At 48.6% G+C, this 19,340-nt stretch overlaps 1 protein-coding gene across 2 annotated transcripts in view; it reads right to left on the reverse strand.

The window, feature by feature from the left end:
* Nucleotides 1-19,340, reverse strand: part of LOC144137887 (uncharacterized) — a 34,678-nt gene that overhangs the window by 9,338 nt on the left and 6,000 nt on the right. The window contains exon 2 of one of the 2 annotated variants that reach the window (XM_077669901.1): nucleotides 10,011-11,240. The exons of the other annotated variant lie outside the window; for it this stretch is intronic. Within the exon in view, the coding sequence (XP_077526027.1) occupies nucleotides 10,764-11,231 (468 nt within the window). The 5' untranslated portion in view covers nucleotides 11,232-11,240 and the 3' untranslated portion in view covers nucleotides 10,011-10,763. Of the gene's footprint in view, nucleotides 1-10,010; nucleotides 11,241-19,340 lie in introns of those variants that run through there. 2 annotated transcript variants of the gene reach the window in all.

A 19,340-nucleotide genomic window follows, 5' to 3' on the forward strand; every position in this document is an offset into this window, starting at 1 on the left:
GCGACACGATTCCGCGGTTTTTAGGAAACTCGATCCTTCATAATACGCGAAAACGTACTCCTGTCACTTCACGCTTCGGTTAAAACTCTTCGTACTGGTAAGAACCAACTTATTTGGCTAATCTGGTTTGTCGACAGAAGCGGATAGGGTTCGAAAAGGGGCAGTTAAATTGGGCTGAACCCGCCCAGAAACAGGGCAGAGTATACGAAGGCAGCAGCGGCACGGCAGAGCGCCGTCCGCCGCTGCCCATCGCGCCGGCCGGCCACCGCGCTCCGATTGACTGCAGCGCCGCCGCTGCATGCATCACGGAGGAGCCCCCTTCGCGGCCGGAGGACGGCAGACTAGCACATATTTCTAGGGACCATACGGCCAGACACGCCGGCCGATGTTTCGTCACGCCGAAAGCGATTTCGCTAGTGCTGCCGATTTGTGGAAGCTCGCGGCCGGGACAATCAAAATCGATTTTAGATGTGATTGCGACCTCGGATCGCTGCAAAAATTTCTGTGAGGCATCTGTACAAACTGATGAAGCCAATTATATCATTTTTTAGGCGTCAAAATTTGGTGTCAGTACTCCTTTAAGGTCCTGTGAAGCATCAACGGCATGTAACTTCTCCTGCGCGTTAATACGCCCCGCACACCATAGGCGTGCGCACAGGAGGGGGCAGGGGGGGCGGCCGCCCCCCCTAATCATCTGAAGGGGGGCGCCAAATTAGCCCATATTTTGCCAATGTAACACATTAAAGTAAACATTTCTGCTCAGAAATATTTTGTATGTGTTGGAATTCCACCACATTGAAATAAAAATTTTATAACCATCCCTCTTTGCACAGTGTTCGGACCGCTAGGCCTTCAGTGGGAAGAGAGAGGTCGGGAGTTGCTGTAAGGGGGGGGGGGGGGGGCGCAGCGGTAAGACTTTGCCCCCCCCCCCCCCCCCCCCTAATCGAGAACTCTGCGCACGCCTATGCCGCACACGGAGGTGCACTGACGCAGCCGCGGATACATAGAGATAATATACGCGGATATCACGTTCACAGTGCCGAAGGCGGCGTCAACATGGCGTTGGCGCCGGGCTCCGGCAACAGCTAGATTGTTACCGCTCAAGTACAACTGTATACAGGGGCAAGCAAAATTACACGCGTGAAATGAGTTGATAATTATGGCTTAAAATTGCATTATAAATCGCCGTCTGTGCCGCTTATAAAATGGGCCATAAAATCTCCGCCGTAGCGGATATTTGATGGCCGGCCGGCCTGCTGCTCCGAACGCTTTGAAATCTGTTTGAAACCTCCGCCATTGGCGCACTTCCTGTTGGCGCAAGTAGCCAGGCCCTTCTTGGTGCCGCTCGCCGCCGCGTATCGTAGAAGCGGCCGCCGGCCTGGACGTCACAAAAAGCTCGCGATTGCAACGCGCACGTTTCGGCGTGTTTTTTTTTTTTTTTTTTTTTGATGCGACGCTGAGAGCATCTCTTGCTCTCGGCTCTGTCCCATAGAGAAAGAAATATTGGTATTTCTCTATGTCTGTCTCTCCTGCGTCGCGGCGTCCGTTGTCCGCGCTGCTGCGCCTCTCCTCCCCTCTCCGCGATAGCGCACACTCTCACCCAAACATATGCGGCGCGCGGCGTAGCGCGACGGTTGGCGGCGCTGCACTCGGCGGAGCGCGCGCTGTGCGCATGTCCAACGCCCTCTCTCTCCGCGGTCTCCTCTCCTTCGGCGCTGCGCATATAACCGGTGTGCCGCGCTCCGGTGGCCTTTTGGTCGACGGTTGCTCTCCGATTGCCCAACCACATGCAGCGTATTTTCGGCGTCGCGCGAGCGTCAGCGTCGTTCGGCGTCAACGTGCGCGCCCGCAGGAGAGGGCGAGTAACCGAATGGGACGGCGAAATCACGCGCCGGCGTGCGCGCTCGACGCTGCGTCTGTGTGTGTTGCCAGACTTGCTTGCCTAGCTCTGTGCCAACATAAACAAGTTGTGCAGAGTTTTTTTGTAATTAGGCTTTAAAGTAAACGTTTATTTTTGTTTATAAATGCACTGAAGTGACTTTAACGTTGCTAAACCGCATCCAACTGCGTTGTTTAAATGCTGAAGAAAAACTGCCGGCTGAATCAAGCCGACGAAAGCCTTTCGTTCGAGCAACAGTGTGCCGCCATATTCGCCACGGGCGCCACGGCTGCTGCCACTTCGCCATGTCACTTCGTCCCACAACGCCTGTTTACGGTGTTTGTTTTTGTTGTCTCTATGTTTAGCCTGCCATAGAGCGGGGCGGGCAGCGACTGCACTTATTAGTGCCTCAGCGTTGATTTTCGGCATGTCGGCCGCCATTAAAACTGCGAGACGGACTGGCACAACCGGAAACTGGCACCAGCGCCGCTTCCGGCGCTCGCGCCGAGATCTGCCGAGCGTAGATATCGGCGTCGCCGGAGCGTCAGCCCGCGTCGCCATGCATTTTGGCGCGCGCGCTGACGCTCGTCGACGCCGAACGACGCTGACGCTGGCGCGACGCCGAAAATACGCTGCATGTGGTTGGGCCTTAACCCCCTCAGCGTCGCATCACACCAGGGTTCCCGCGAGGGGAGGTGGGCGTAATTTTTTCTTCTGATCAGCCAGCGATTCCGCGCCGGCGGCTGCTTCAGCGCACCCGTCTTGTGCGCGGCGCGTTTCTCGCTCAAGAAACTCCCAATACGGTTCATGCTTAAAAAGTTATCAGCTGCGAACTCGCCCAACAGTACACCTTGTTCAGTCAGCAGGAGTCGCAGCAACAATGACTCTTTTTGGTAGTCAACTGGACGACTCTCTTGTACGCAAACGTGGAGTCGTGGTGACTACTTCCAAAGAGTCGCACATACTCCCTCGTGACTCTTGATGGAGTCGCGGGATTATTTTTGGTAGAGACTGGTGATTCTATGCTAGACTCACGGATTAACTAATTGGACCCTTCACATATTTGGAGTTGTGGAGACTACTTTGGAGTGGCGCGTACCTTCTCTTGACTCTTGGTGTGGTGGAGTCCCGGTACTCTTTTTGAAGATTCCGCTGACTCCGCAAGTTCTGTGACACGCGAATGACTCATGCCCCCTAGAATGCCCTGGTGCTGACACACCGGGCAAGCCAGGCGTTCGGCCAGCAGGGGCAGGTCTGTATTCTCTTTTCCGGGAACGGAGCGAGGTTCCGGGAACGCTTTACCATAGTAAGTGAGGCTGTGATAAGAACCTACCCCCGGCCCTTCCCTTCCCCTGAGCACTGGGAGAGAGCACTGTCCAGCTCGGACCCTGACGACCAGCTTTGGCTGGTGAAGAGAGCCCAAGAAGCCGGACATTCGCAAGGGTTCCTGGAATAAGGACTCTTCCCCAAGACTAACTGCTCCATCGGAACGTCTATTCCTCCTCCACCAGCTAAGGAATCTCTACGGACACCCTTTATTCTGCATAACACATGCGTTGTAAAATGCCGTGGCATTTTACAAATGCGCCGCTCGGCTTCAGCGGAAGTTGCAGTGACAGTTATTGTTTTAAAGCGTAAGAACTGCCAATCCAGCGAGTCCCAACAACCAGTCTCGCCGCCCGCTTTCCACGTGTGCCGTTACACTGAAGCGCGAAAGATGTTTTTGTCGTCGCACAAGGTAGCGTGTACGGTTGCAGGCGCGCAGCTGAGTCGTGGTGGCAACAAAACTCTACTTATTTTCTGTGCTGTCGTTCCAGTGTCTGCGTGTACCCTCAGTTGCGCAGACGTAACAAAAAAAAAAAAAAAACAAAAAAAAAAAACTGCGTGCGCGTGACAGTTGCGTGAACAGTCGCAGACGACAGCACACTCCAGTAAACATCGGGCATTTTTAACCGCTTTCACCGCACGTGGTAAGTACTTATGTGCTACGCACCCCTCGGCGCAACAGTTGGTAAAACGTGTGAAACGACGGTGAGAGACGCGAGTTTTGTGTGACGTCACGTACGACGAGAAATGTCTGGAACATTCCGGAAGGTGGTCGAGTGCGGTGTGAAAGTAGTTTAGCGAGATCGGACGTGGAGAGCATAATGAACCTGGTAATCTGAGTGCCAATGATGGTGTGACATTATTTCTGCTATAAATGCCTGGAGCATTCCGGAAGGTTGCACGGTGCTGTGGACGCTGCGTTTGTTCGGATGCACTTCATGATAGGGGACGAGCGTGTAAATTTTGCTGATGGAACTGGATTGGATTGGACTGGACTAACATTCAGTAACTCTTGATTGGTCTGTGTTATATACAGGTTGTTACTACGATAATTGGAACATTTTAATTTTTTTTTTTCGTGAGCGAACCGCTGCTCGGCTAGCGCACAAACTTCACACGAAGGTCGCGTTTTGTAGTCTATTTTGTTTGACACCGGGGGAGCAACGACGTTACTTACCTGTTTACTCTGAAAATAAATAAATAATGATTTCGCCCATAGGAAAATGGGGGCCAGTTAGGACGTGCAAGCCAGTGCAAGCTGATCTTGGAACGACGGCGCCACCTGGGATATGCACAGCGAAACGAACGATGAGAATTCACGGTAGGAAGGAGCCAAATGAGGTAGCAGACGATCAGAAAATCTCCGTCCCTAGTTTACGGTGATTACGAACAGTTGCATAACAGCTGATAGCCATCATACCGAAATATTCCCATGGTTCATCGTTGCCAATAAACGTTGAATTTGTTTCCTCATTTGCTTTGACAATTTCTGATCGTCTGCTACCCCGTTTGGCGTGCATCCGCATCGTCCGTTTCGCTCTGCATACCCCAAGTGGTGCTGTCGCAGCCTGCACTGGCTCGCACGTCCAATTTCCAAATCGGCCGACATTTTCCCATAGTATAGTGCCTAGAATAGTGCCTAGAGTATATTCTAGGCACTATACCCATAGGCAAAAATAGTTTTTATTGATTTTCAGAGTACGCAGGTAAGTACCGTCGTTGTTCTTGGTGTCAAACAAAATATACCACAAATTAATTGCGAGCTTCGCGTGAAGTTTGAGCGTAAACCGAGCAGCGGTTCGCTCACGAAAAAATGTAAAGTGTTCCAATTATCGTCGTAACACCGTGTACTTTTCGTGTTTACTATGCACGATTGCCTATCAATGGGCCCAATTTTTTTCGAAGTTTCTAGAGGCGAGAATGGATAGTTCACCGAAGTGTCTTAGGCAATTCTCTGTCATGCGTGTGATGAAACATGATTCCACTGTCAGGTTATCTATAAGCCGTTCTAATCGTTACTCCGTCGCAGTGACATTTGCAGGGGTGATGTCAGGCCACCGCTTTCAGAAAATCCTCGACAGGCACAAACAAGCCACTTAATCACCTAGAACCACATTGAGCCCATGGTACACTCTTAGGCAAAAAGGACTAAAATAGGGACTAAAATACAGCCGTTAGTCTTCGCGGGCGACCGTTCATCTTCAAAGGGAGTATCTGCGGCAGGGTACGTGCCGTGTGCATAAATTCGGACTAACTGTTCGTCCCCGCCGATCTATGAGGAGTAACGGGAAGACGAAACGCATGCAGTTAGTCTCTTTGCTGCGTCGTTAATCCCCTAATGGCGTCGTCGTTGCCCTTTCGCGCATATGTCTGCGAACAGTTTTATATTTCCAAAACACAAGGCATTGCAGTCACTGGGTGCTTTAGATGGTGCCACGGGAGAAAATATTGATGTTAGTTATAAGAAAATCGCCTAGGGTTAGTAGAGCGGCGGGTAATGGCAAGGAGCGGCGAAGCGCGATTGTCATACGCTTCTCGGCGAGGTTATGTTGATACGCTGTGTTGCATTCGATTCGTGCGAGATAATAACGGCCAATGAAAGCTTTCAAGCGCCTTAACAGTAACTCAAAAATTAGTGACAGTAGCAAAAGTGGATTCCTGAGCGTAATGAATATGTATATGTTTAACAGACTAGAAAAAACGCATGTTGCTGATGACAACTGCAAAACAAAAATGCTCGCTACAGGTAAGCGTCTCGAAGTTATCTTTTACACTCGGTACATAATTGCCTTGGGCACCAAAGCTATGACAATGCTGCAACTGCTGTAAAACCCGCTTGCATTTCGCAGTCGCAATCGTCTAGCGACGCGAATTTGAAGAATTCAGGCTAAGCAACACCAAATTCGCTTTCGCCGATGCAGGAAAATATGGCATGTTTCCTTATTCTGACACTCACACAGACGACACCTTTCACATACGTTACATAGAGCACTTAACATATGTATCGAACACTAAGAAAGCACTTAGCTTGCGCTAATTTGTGCGGAAACAAATGAGTCGTCCGATCGCCCAGCTACCTATCTCAACTAGGCGACGACGAGTTGATTGTTATTTACGAAAAAACTATGGTTGTGAGGCTCTACTTCGAATCGAACTGAGCAATAGTCCCTAAACCTAGCAAAGCGCTAAGCGCAAGGCGCAAAACTCGGTCACGTTCGCTTGCACAGATAGAAATTCGGGCACCAGTTGCAATGGATCTGTTGCGTTATGCACAGAACTACACCCTGTACACTTGAATATTATCTGCCTCAGAAACCATCCGGCGGCGTGGTTTAGCGGATAGCGCGTCGGGTTCCTTGTGTAAGATTCCGGGCGTCAGGGGTTCGATCCCTGCCGGTGCTGGCGTTTTTTTTCTTTTTTTCTGCACTCTACGCAGTTCGTCCTTGGGGAGTATCGGAACGGACCATCCGGGAGGGGGACTAACCGTTCGTCCCCTCGCAGTTAGTCCCCAAAGGGACTAATGATTGTGGCAGAGGCCGTTAGTCCCCGAAAGGACGAACTTTTAGTCCTTTTTGCCTAAGAGTGTACGGACATGTTGGATATTTCACTTGGGTGTTGCTGTGCGACCTGTTCTAACAAATTTAGGGACGACCTTTCTTTTTTGCGTAGCAGCATGTCACATTTTGGTTAGAACCATAAGAAATTTTCGAATTACCTTTTTTTCCGTAGCAGCTCGTCGCATTTTCGGTAGAACCGTACGACGACGTTGGTGTCACGCATGCGCGTCGGCTGGTAGGGGGGGGGGGTGCGAAAGGGGCACTTGCCTCCCTCTAAGCCACCCCAGAACAATTGCTCCGCCCCCTCGCCATCTCCATCTTTCCCCCAAATGCAATGGGTTTTCCCCCCTCAAGACAAAATCCTGCCGACGCCGATGGTACCACTTTACGGCAAAGTCTAATTAGTGTCGCATCATGGCGGCGATGGGAGCAGTCATAGTTGATTAACAGTGACTCTGGCTTGTCAGTGAGTGGAAGCGGTTGGTCCAGTTGGGTAAAATCAAGGCAGACTGATCAGTTGCAGTTGCGATACGACACTAGCGAGGATTGCTGTACTGGATGGGAGCAGTCTGTCTTGATTTTTACCCAACCGGCCAAACCGCTTCCGCTCACCAGAGTAAGCAGGGAACGATGCATGGTCGTCGCGAGGCACGCATGCACGAACCCTGGGCATTTTCTTGGTTTTGTTAACTGCCGGGTGGTCGCCGCAAGGCCCGCGCTCACGTGCACGTGGTCGGCAATTTCTTGGCATTTTTAACTGCAGACACGTTTGGTTCCAGACTACCGCGAGTGTATGCGTATTCCGGAAGAACCACGTTGGTATCAACGCAATGTGGAACGGGACCATTATGGTCGAATTGGTCTTAAAGGGCCCCGAAATGGGCTCTTTGGGGGTCGATGGTATCGCACCGCAACGGCCATTTATTGAACTAATCTGCGGAGTAGTAGTCCGACATGATTAAAGGAATTTTCACGAGCATAAAAACACCAGAAAGATAAAAAAAAAACGCCTTCCGTGTGTGTCTGCGTTTATACAGTGGCAGATATTAAGAGCGAAGCTATTTAGCAAATCGTAATTTGTCGTGTCTGCAGTTAAAAATGCCAAGAAATTGCCGACCACGTGCACGTGAGCGCGGGCCTTGCGGCGACCACCCGGCGGTTAACAAAACCAAGAAAATGCCTAGGGTTCGTGTATGCGTCCCCCGCGACGACCATGCATGGTTCCCTGCGCACGTTTGCGAAGGCAAGCATACCTACTCAGGCAGATTGGTCAAAGGTGGCCAAAAAATAACTCCAGCGTTCGCCGTAATCGTGGCAACATTTGCTCGGAACGAGAAAGACATGTCACAGCGTACGCCCCTCCAAGGTGATGTCCAATGATTATCACTTCCAAAAAAGAAAAATATGAAAGCAGCTCATACATAGAAATAATGATGGAGTAAAAGTCGTTGCGACAGCGAAGAAGAAGCAAATCGGCTGCAATCGCGGACTTAAACCTTCGCGATGGTCGTGCAAGTTGCGTACAGCTTCGCTACCTGTACTTCCTTCATTTTCTGCGTTACACCGGAGTGTACGTAAACGTAAATCAATTACACACCTGGCTCGACGCTCACCTGTTCTTGTAGAAACCGTTTGGTTGCCCGCTTGCACATTTCATGTCGGTGACAGCTTAGTGAACGATAGCAGGATCGGTCCACTTCCAACATTAACTGATCCGGATGCAACGACCCAGGTTGCTTTATTGGTCGCGTTTGAATTTCCCACCAGGAGCTATGAGTCAGTCGCTGCAACGAGAGCTTCAAGGGAAGCTGACTTGCGAAGGTTGGCCGCATGACGTCATGGTGACCCCTACATGTTTGAACTCCATTGTTTTATTTTCCCGCATGTCGCAGTTCTGATAGCCACGACCGATAACCTTGAAGATACGGCGTCCCCTCAGTCATGCTGCAATCGTATAAAATGCTCCTTTCTCTTATCTGCCCACCGTACCCCTGGGTGCACATACCACACTGTACGACCTCTTCCTGTCCGGTGCCAAGAGGCGAAACGTTTTATTGCCGCAATCAGGCACCCGGCTGGGCAGTTTCTCGCCGCGCTGTTTCGCAGACCTTGGCGTGAAACCATGGCTGACCCCTGTGACGTATCGTGCCTGACTGACTTGATAAAATGTCCAACCTATCTGAAATGTTTGCGTGAGATAGCCCGAGTGTGCAATGTATTTTGGAAATTACATTAAGATAAGTGGTACAATTCATCAAGCGTCCTCCAAGAAGGGGTCTATAGCCATACCTGCGATAGCCTTAGTGTTTAAGTAAACCGGGGAAATCGACAACAATTAAAAAACTGGCACCGACTAAGAATGTTTACAAGATCCAAAAACGACGTTTAAGACGGGAAATTGCTTAAAAATCGAAAGTAAAGGGTTCGGATTCTTTTCCATAGCTAGTTGGTAGCAGCAAGTTATATATATATATATATATATATATATATATATATATATATATATATATATATATATATATATATATATATATATATATATATATATATATATATATATATATATATATATATATATATATATATATATATATATATATATATATATATATATATATACTGATGACCTCGGTATCTGGCCTATACTGTGTTCTGGCGATTCAGCACAAACGTATGTATTTCTCACTGGGAGTGCCGCAATATGCTATCCCGTAACCAAATCGTTGCTCACAAGCTAACATTCAGTGCCTTAAACTCCGCACGCATTTAACACGAATTGTGGTAGCCATGAAAAGGCATTAAAACTTTGATGTCTGAGGTCTTTCGAGGAAACACCTTGACTACTTAATTAGCAAAGTACACGCCGTACGCCTGTAATTATATCTGTTGCTGCATACGGCGCCTATCCTGTGCGGAAAACCTTGGCTATAAAAGAATGATTTGGTTTTCACAGATCTTATTGGTTATACATGTCTCCTGTAACCTCAGTGGAGCCGAAGATACGTCGATGCGTCCTGCGGTGCGCATGCAGTGGCACTCTGGCTGATCGGGGTACTTGAACATCCCCCGTAACGCTGCTGACGTTACAAAACAGACGCCGCCTCACGCTTGACTTTTAATTAATTGACAGAGCCATATCCGTCTGCTCACACACGCATGCTTCCACAACCGCTTTCCTTAATATTTCTTTTCAATAATTCCAGTAAGTCAAACGCAAGGACACATGGACACGGGAAATGGTGACGCTGTACAGAGATGAATGGGTTTATTTCCGATTACATTAAGAAAAGTTGACCACGCTTGCTGCTGGCCTGTCCACGCGTAATCGAAAATGGTTGATGAAACAAAACAAACAAACAAAGGTGACATTACGGCACGCCAAGTTCCGAGAAATGCGCGTGATAAAACTCGGCCGTAAATAAATACATCTTGTGTTGTCTTCTTCAAACCGCAAGTTCTCCCTCACGAATGTTCACACTGTTCGTTGCACTACTAAAACGCGGTTGGTCCACACCATATATGCATATATGGAGTCCCACGCGCTGCGTCCCTGCAAGGAACATAGTCCGGTGTCGCCTCCTTCGCGATTCCTGTACACGCATCTTCAGATCTGCTTCCTTTTCAGCGCTCTTAATCTACACCACAAACCGCACCAGGTCTCTGCGGTCGCTAAAAAGGCACCGTGGAGCCACGTCACCATTCAAGGTCTTTTTGTAGCTTTAATCCCGCTGCACTGACCAGATGTTGAACAGACGCTGCCAGGGTTAGACACTAGTACCATTATCTTCACATCACTGCACGGGGCGAAAAAAAGGGCTAGCTTGATCTCTTCCCGATGCCAGATGAAGCACCGCTCTTCCCAGCTCTTCCGACAAAGTCGAGAAAACTGCCTTGTCACCATGGCCAAACCTGATGGCACTTTTTACACACTCATCGCAATTTGCCTCGGTTGTGTCAAACGCGGCCCGAACCCGTCATCGACGAAAACGGAACCACACAACTCAGCACATCGACGTCTTCGGCTCTTGGCTTGTGAGCGTCACACACCTGGGCTTAGTGGCCGCCGTCGGGTTGTTCACGCTGTGTACGGTAATTATCACGCCGTCTACTGCCACGGTCCCGTTCTGATTGCACAAGTGAGCCGGGGGCGGAGGCTGCGCAGCGACGGCTACCTCGTAGCTGGGCGGGGCGTCGACTGTCCACACAAGATCGCCCGCACTGTCGCCGCCGGGCGGCGACGGCATGCCGTTCTGGATGTGGTCGCAGATGGCCACGCAGGAGGAGACCAGGAACAGAGTACCACCCACGCTGACTACTACGATGCCGGCCAGGAAGACCGTGTCCAGCCGTGTCCTGGACGTCACGCTCAGCAGGAGGGGCACCATTCCGATGACGACGAGGAAGAGGCCGGCGTTGAAGGCCCTCCAGGCGTTCCGGGCCAGGGCTGAGGGTAACCGGAACTTCACCATGTCGGAGCCCTTCGGACAGGAGAGAAAAGGGTTGGGCACATTACTCACCGGTTTCAACCCTAACGGCAGACGGAGAGGGAGAAAAAAGGGAGACGGAAAGAGAAAAAGGGAGGAAAAAGGAGACGGAAGGAAGATGGAAAGAGGAAATGGAGAAAAAAGGGAGGAAAAGGGAGACGGAAAGGGAGAAAAAAAGGAGCGTAGGTCGGCCGAGGCACCGCTACTTCCCACTGGGGCAAGGGTACGGGGGGAGTGTGAGGAAACCATGGATATAGAAGGCCTGAGGGGTGATATTGAAAGCATCTGGCGAGTAATACACATACAAAACATGCGTAACATGAAACATGTGCACAAAAACAGTCTTCCGCAGTTTAATTCACAGCGCATGAGTGGTGCCCATATGAAATCAGCGCAATAAAGGAACAACCCTGAAGTGTGTTAGTATAGGTCCACCCTCTGTCCAGACAGGTTTTTCGAACTTGTACTGGCAGCGCTTCTGCGGCATATATAGTTAAGCTTCCCAGTGTCGTCCACGTGCCCAAAATATGTTGTTCCAAGAGGGGGCGCTTGCCCAAGCATTAGCAATGCTGTATCAAAGTGAGGAACGCCAGGGAAAACGCTACCGTCATTTCGTTCACTGCTATACTTTGGGCAAACACTGAACGAATGGTCTATCGTTAGTGGACAATGAGACAGAAGAAAGCCTTGTTGCTAAATCTGAAAGAAATTTTTTTTAATAGCCGACACAAAGACCCGCTGTGCTAAATTCTACACGGGTCGCCTAAACAAACACACTGCATGTATCACTTCACAACTCCCACACCACTCACTACACACAAAGTTCATTCTACAGTTCTCCATAGTTCACTAGTACACACACTACTACAACCAGTATCACACCGAAAGATCACTGTAGATCACATCCTCGACAGTTCACAACAACAGGTCACCATCAATACAACAGTCAATAGGGTAGAATAGACACTTATATTTGCTTTTTTACCACACGCGGATAAACGGAGTGGACCACCGCTGAAGGAACTGCTCTTCCCACGGCGCGGCGAGCTCAGCCCCCAGATGATCGAATAGACGCGAGCGCATTTTTCGAAGCATTGGAAACATCCACTTTTGCGGCAGCGCTCTGAGCGCCGCTAACCCGCGCCTTTTCCAGATGATCTGGCCACCAACGCACAGTAAAAACAGAACAAATGCGTCGCGCGACTTTGTGCGTGCGTCGAGTTTGTGTCCAAACATCCGAGCTTGTGTCCAAACATGCCAGTGCAGCTAGGTCTCTTCTCTTCTGCGAAGACGGGGAGGGGGTCATATTTTGCGGTCAAATCTATCTAGTCTAGCGTAACTAAATAAAGGTTTTTAGAGTATCGGCACCCTTTTCTCTCATTGTTATGTGCCGCCAGGATTTTCATTGGTCGGTCGGCACCACGTGATATTTGTTTACATACGGGCGCAGCCATTTTGTTTTTGGCGCCTCTCCTGTCTCTCTCTTCATAGAGTTTCTTCTCTCTCTCTATCTGCTGCGCGGACGCTAGAGCGGCCGGTCACATTCTGACCGCCGTCACAACCGGCGGTGGTTTCGTTGGGAGGGATGGCAACACTGCAAGCCAGAAACAAAATGGCCTCCAGACGCTTCCGGGTGCACGAACTGGCGGTACTCTTAAGCGTAGCTTATTTAGTGATGTTAATCTAGCTCGTGGAGCATTAACAGGAGAGCTACGTACTACCTCTAGAAAATGACCGGATGGCTCACGGATATGATGTCCAGAGTCCCCTGGGCAGTAGGCAGCAAGTTTTTACTAGAACACCAAGCGTTTTATGGAAAAGTTTCCCCGATTAAAAATAAATTAGCCCGTCCATTTTCAGCGCCGTTATTCCCCGAATCGCTTGAAAAGGTGTGAATGGAGTGAAGTCTGGAGGAATTAAGTTGTGGCTACAGCTGGTACTGAATTTTCCTAACAATAAACACTGTACTGCAGCCTGGCAAAAGTGCGTAATATTGATAAAAAATAACAGGTACAACTTTCTTAGTTAACTGATATTTTTATATGCGGTATCGATGAACTAAACGTTTGCATTCTGTTAGTCATCTCGTCCTTGTCTTTGTTCCTATTGGAAAAACCTGCCTTGTTTTCCCTTTCAGACTGAATGATATTGATTCCTTTTTTTCTCGGGAAATGAATGAGAAAATGAAATAATAAAACAATGAGCCTGTAGCATCGGCTAATCTCTCGTGATGAAATCAATGGGCCGCTTTAGTCGCTGGCAGTAATACAACAAACGAAGCAGGAAATATGGGCTGGACGCTATTTTAAATCAGAGAAGCATAAAGCGAAATGTGATTTGAGAGGTCGGAAACCGTTTATCCAGGGCATATGGGCAGTTGAAGTGTTTAGGTTCCTGTAAATAGAAAAAACGGACACGCAGGGGTGCAGATAGACTAGAAGGCTGAATACAAAAGGTGTGAACAATAGTAAAGGAGAGAAAAACAGCTGAGCTGATAAAAAAAGCAGGCAAATGAGATAAAAAACCAATAACTGGCGGGAAAATAATGTAACCGAAAACGTCGCTGTGATGTATCGAGCAGAGAAGTGTGGTATGTCAGAGAAGCTCTGCGATAACTCCGAACGCATTGTTTTGTTTTCGAAGCAGCCATGTCAGGTTGCCTAGGAACGCCCATTTCGTAAGTGCGGGAATAATGAAACACGCATGGAATGTAGAAAGAAACAGAAACGATTCAGGAGACTGTGATAGCACGGGATAGTATTCATCCACATTTTTCACGCTACAAATAGAATAAAAATGAACTGATTGGGGCTAATGCTATCTCTGTCTCTTGCTATGGCATTATACGCTCATGTTTGCGTATAAGGTACGAACTCGCACACCTAATGCATTGCCAGCTCGGGGCTTTGCGTAACAGAGTAAGAATAAGACAGAATATCCACCCAGGAACGTATAAGTTGATGAAGTTAATAAGTTAATGTTGCAGGGTCCCTTAAAGGGACCCTGCAACACTTTTTTTTTACTTTTTATATCATGTATGCTTTCAGAAGGTTGTCAATAAACACAATAAGAAATAGGGGTCACAAATTACCCCAACTAAAAATTGCTGCTTTATGCCAATCAGATAACGTGGAAACCTGCTCAAGAAATTTTTCTCTCTTTTCCAGTCTTGGCGTTCTTCGAGCGCTCGAATGGCGTCATTACAGCGCTGTAGCGGCAATTCGCCGACTTTCTTTCATTTGCCGCAATAAACGCATTCGAAAGCGACCTAAAAAATGCCACAAAATCAAAATAGAAACGGATGGCGCATTTGTTGAGACGAACGAATCACGCAGTGCCGGTCTGTGCTGGCGATATAACTACAACCTCCGCAGTGCTTCTAGACGAGAAAGAAATTGTGAAAGCGTTTATAGGCAGTGTTGCAGAGTCCCTTTAAGAAACTTGCGCGCCATCATAACGCTCTAAGAATCTTCAATGCTTTTTCGCGTGAGACGCTACACGCTATATAGGGGATTCAAAAAGCCCGGATAAAATTGGGACGGAAAAATTTCGCGACTTACGTAAATATACGGACAAAATCTGCGCGGTGACCAGACACGCTTCAAGATTACGAACCAAGAACTGTTCGTACTCTCATGTAAAAAGCTCATGAAAACAGCTGTTTGGAAAGGTGGAGTTCGCGTAACGTGTTCTTTTGAGAGGACAAAAGGTTCTCCTTGGGGCGTCGATGCCATTACCTGGAAGCCAATAATAGGCACGCACTGGGGTTGCTTCTGAGGGCGACCAAGGTTTGCTGGCACTGGACTGGGCACTTGAAAGGGGAACCAATGGTGCAATGCGTCACATATCCTCAAGGACTGTCCGCTTTATTGGACACTTAGTACGGCACAGTTATTTTGCTTATCTGGGTCGTGTGATAACGCCCTTATTTGCACAGCTTTTGACCTCATTCTGCACCTGGTCTCCTGGTACGTTGCCAAGTGCGACCGTATCTGCAACAGTGTAGACCCAGTAAGCTGCCACGCCATTTCGTCGGTTAATTGAGGGGATGAGTTAAGTGAAGTTTATTATTTTCTGAGCAATAAAAGGGCCGTGTCGCCAAGGAGTGACCGGCGTCATTCCGTGGACACAAGAGGGAGGGGATGCGAGGAGTGGGGGGAGGAGGAAAGAAGCGCGGTGTGATTGAGGCAGAGGAGTGTGGTGTAGTTGAGTGACATCTGGGCACAGGGAGGGGCGGCTTCAAGCCGATGATTTAGCTCAGACACGTCTGCATGCACCGTGCCGCCGCTCTTGTACGCGTGATGCCAAATGGTATGGGAAGCGATTACATGGCCTAGCAGGCGACAAAAGAAGATGGGATGGGAACGACGACGACGAAATGCCGAGACTGCTCAACACCGTAATTATCTACATGGAGCCATTGTTGCCAATAAGGGAAAAAAAGTGACCAATGACTGATGCAGGCAACCATAGAGTTCCATACTAATATATACTCGAGGGAAATCTGCGGCCACTGTCCAGGGGAGCCGCGCTTCAGCGAGCGTTCGGTCATGTACCGGCCAGGCACCATAGAGTTTCTCAAACTCTATGTCAGGCACGTTCCACTTGTCCTTGGCATGGCTCATGAACAGGCTGAAAAGTTGGCTCTGGCTGCAAAAAAAGCATAAACATTTCTCCAAAAGAATTGGTTTTGTTGTTATAACATTGAACTTCCAGAAAGGTTTATTTGTCAGTAATTATTTAGAAGCTTTATGCACGATGCAGAAGAAAAAAAGTCACCTTTCTGGCTTCGAGACAAAAAGGAAGCCATATGGCTAGCTAAGCCAAGTAGGCGAGGAACGTGGCTAGCGGCAATGGAGCCGCCCATGGCGGCCCGCGATCGCAGCGCCTGATTTCCCTCTGATTTCCCTCGCAGCGCCTGATTGTCCAGCCACAGTCAGCATTGCGTTGGTGTTGTGAAACGAGAACGTCCCGCAGATAGCGCACACTAAGGTCACTACACTGGCATGTTCCATCGATTGCTCCACACTTCTGATTGCGCGTCGTTCTTACTACCGCGTGTAGTATCGGGTTTTCTGGAACGTACTGTTCTTTTCACAAGGGCACGCAAACTGTTGCCTACCCCTGAAATGGAGCGGTATGCGATCGTCTTCGCCGGATATATATGTTAAGCGACGATAACATTGTTTTCGCTGCGTGACGAGGATTGCGAAAGGTTGCGCACTAAACGAGCGGCGAATACTTCTGCCAAGTGCCGCCGGATACAAAAGTGTTAGAGAATGGCACGCGACCGTGCCAAAGATTGCGTGTATACTTACGGATAAGTCGGAGGACTTACGACTCTCGTTCGGCCTATCTGCTGTCGTGACATTTCACCGCGCAGGTGCACGCGCACCCGTGCCAGCTACCCAGTAACATTTGCTTATCAAGTAGCACTTGCTTTGCATGAGGTTTGATGTTGGCGGCAGACGATAAGCGCTATAAGCCTGTTTTACGTCATGGGAGGAAGCACTCATGCCACTCTATATCTGTCGTTAGGATTTTTATCAGGTGGTCTTCGGTTTTGTCTACACCTCATTAGACTTCCGTAATCCTCAAGGACATCACAAAGTGTCTGGCGCATTATAGCCAAATTTGACTGCTGCGCCAATAAAATTCAAATTCATTCATTCACAAAGTATACATTCTTTCGGAGGGCAGGGTGGGTGGAGTAATGGAGGCGTTGACGTTTGTTGGGGACGTAGAAGGAGAATTAGGAAGCGCGCAGTCTTCAGCAATACCCATAGACGAGCAAAATTTTGATCCTACGTACTATTACATGGCCCATTGTACTCTCGGCAGAGACGTGAACTGTACAACTGCCTGTGGGTCACCATCGTATGGTGTGTCTAGCAAATCTACCACGTCCATGGCCTTACGCTGGCCTTGAAAATAAGGTTGTCCGTGGCGTAAATGCGTTCTTTAAATAGACATGCATCGCCTCAAAATATTAACCGACAGCGTCTGTGGGCCTTTCACCGCGAACCCGTGAATACAGAACCTAGAATGGCATTTCATAGACACCAACCTGCCCTCATGACCGTTTTTGTCGTGAACTTTTTGATTTTTCAACCTGGTTCATAAGTTATAACCATACAGTTATAACCATGTGAGGATGCAGGGGACGGGGAAAGGTCACATCCGTATGTGTCTTTTCTTGGCCTTGGGGGAACGAATGTGGGTTACAGATGAGGTGCTGGGATCAGGAAATCTGCTGCTGTGTGCGTTCATTTAGCAAATAACGCAAGGGATTGTAACGTGTGAGAGTCCATTTGGGAACAAAACCCTCGTTATTATACTAACCTACAAAATTCACTTCAGAAGGTCCATTAAAACAAGGCGTAAACTCGAACTACAAGGAAGCGTGCCAGGGCGCCTTAAGTTATCAGCGTACTGAAACTGTCTGGAGGCGGTGCTTACGAGAGCCGCGCTGAGCTGATCGTCCTCGGTTGCTTTCATTCCTGTCGAAGTGGACGCTCAATAAACCGGCTCGGTCGTGCACTGAATGTGTGCACATACTCGACTCAGGCCGCCTGCCCTCCTCTATCGTCACACCACCCGGTGTACTCCGCGCAGCGAGGTATGGAACATGCCAAAATGCCACGCCACGGTTGCCACTAACCTCGCCTTCAGGAGCCTTTGCAGCCTCTCCGCACCCACTATAAGCAGAAACTTTCCTCTACCGATTTGCGCCTGACATCAGTCGCCGTGTTTGTGGTATCGGTGACGCAGATGGCCTATCGCGCAATTTTAACCTCACAGATGTGTACAATTTATGTTTACATCCTAGCGTTCAGCTTGGCCGGCCACGTGTCCATCGACATTGCGCGGCTGGGATGGGCGGGGCAGTGCTTGGCGCGGTATCGCTGACCATAAAACAAAGGAAATCTTGAAATTGGAAATATGGTATGTGAAGCACCATCTGCTTTTTTTTCATGTTGAGATGACTAGCATAAAATTATATTTATTGGCTTATATAATCGTGGCTGATTCTCCGCAAAGGCAACTATTTAGCAGTAAAGGAAGCCTTGCTAGATGGTAGGGTCGCATATACTTCGAACAGCGCTAACACGACGGGGACAAAAAGAGCAGAACGAAACAGGCGCTGTTTCATCCTTCTTTCTTTGTACCTGTCATGTTAGCGCTCTTTGAAGTATATGCACCTATTTAGGTTGCCGGAATGTGCGAGAAAGCAGTTGACACGAGCGATAGAGGTTATCAGGGGAGAAGAAAAAAAAGAACGTCGTTGGAGCCATGAATCCTGCTGCACATACGACTATGCAAGGTTAAAGACATCATAATCAAGGTTTTGAAAGAAAAGAGTGACTTGTAACGGCACAGGGAGGACAGATTAGTGTAAATGAGGAACTCCGTGGACTAATGTGATGATTGATCGTGCGCAAATTGCCGTGAAGAAGCAAAAGAAATTAGTTTTAAAATAAAGAATACATATAAAGCGCAACTTTGTATGTCTCGCTTGCGCAATCGATCGCAACACCAAAACGCTCTGCAGGAAAGCCAACTTCGCACAATAAGCTTCCAGAAAGGGTGCATGATGGTGATGATGATGAGCAAACACGAAGCGCCTAAAAAAAATCAGTAGTGGCTTAGCTCGGCTATGCCAGGATATGCGTAGCGTGAGCTAAGGTTCAGCTGGTTATTCTTACGTTTCCTGGTTGTCTAGGATTATCCGATTATCATGCTTACTCCTGCTAAAACGATTTACGATCCAATCCAATCCAATCAATTCCAATGCAATTTAATCCAATCCAATCAAATTCAAATCAAATGAAATCAAATCAGATCAAATCAAATCAAATCAAATCAAATCAAATCAAATCCACTCCACTCCACTCCACTCCACTCCACTCCAATCCAATCCAATCCAATGCTCCTCGCGCTTCAAGGTCCACACGAAGATGTTCAAGGTCCAAGGTCCACACGAAGATGTTCAAACTCGGCCAGTGTACTACAAAAGAAACTTGTTCCTGTGATAGGACCTGCGCCCCTCGCGTTATGAAGCCGACGTGTATCCGATTGTGCCATTCCGAAAGG

Source organism: Haemaphysalis longicornis, unplaced genomic scaffold (genome assembly GCF_048455015.1).
Source record: "Haemaphysalis longicornis isolate Haplotype H1 unplaced genomic scaffold, Haemaphysalis longicornis Haplotype H1 scaffold_5, whole genome shotgun sequence".
Classification (NCBI taxonomy): Eukaryota; Metazoa; Arthropoda; class Arachnida; order Ixodida; family Ixodidae; genus Haemaphysalis; species Haemaphysalis longicornis.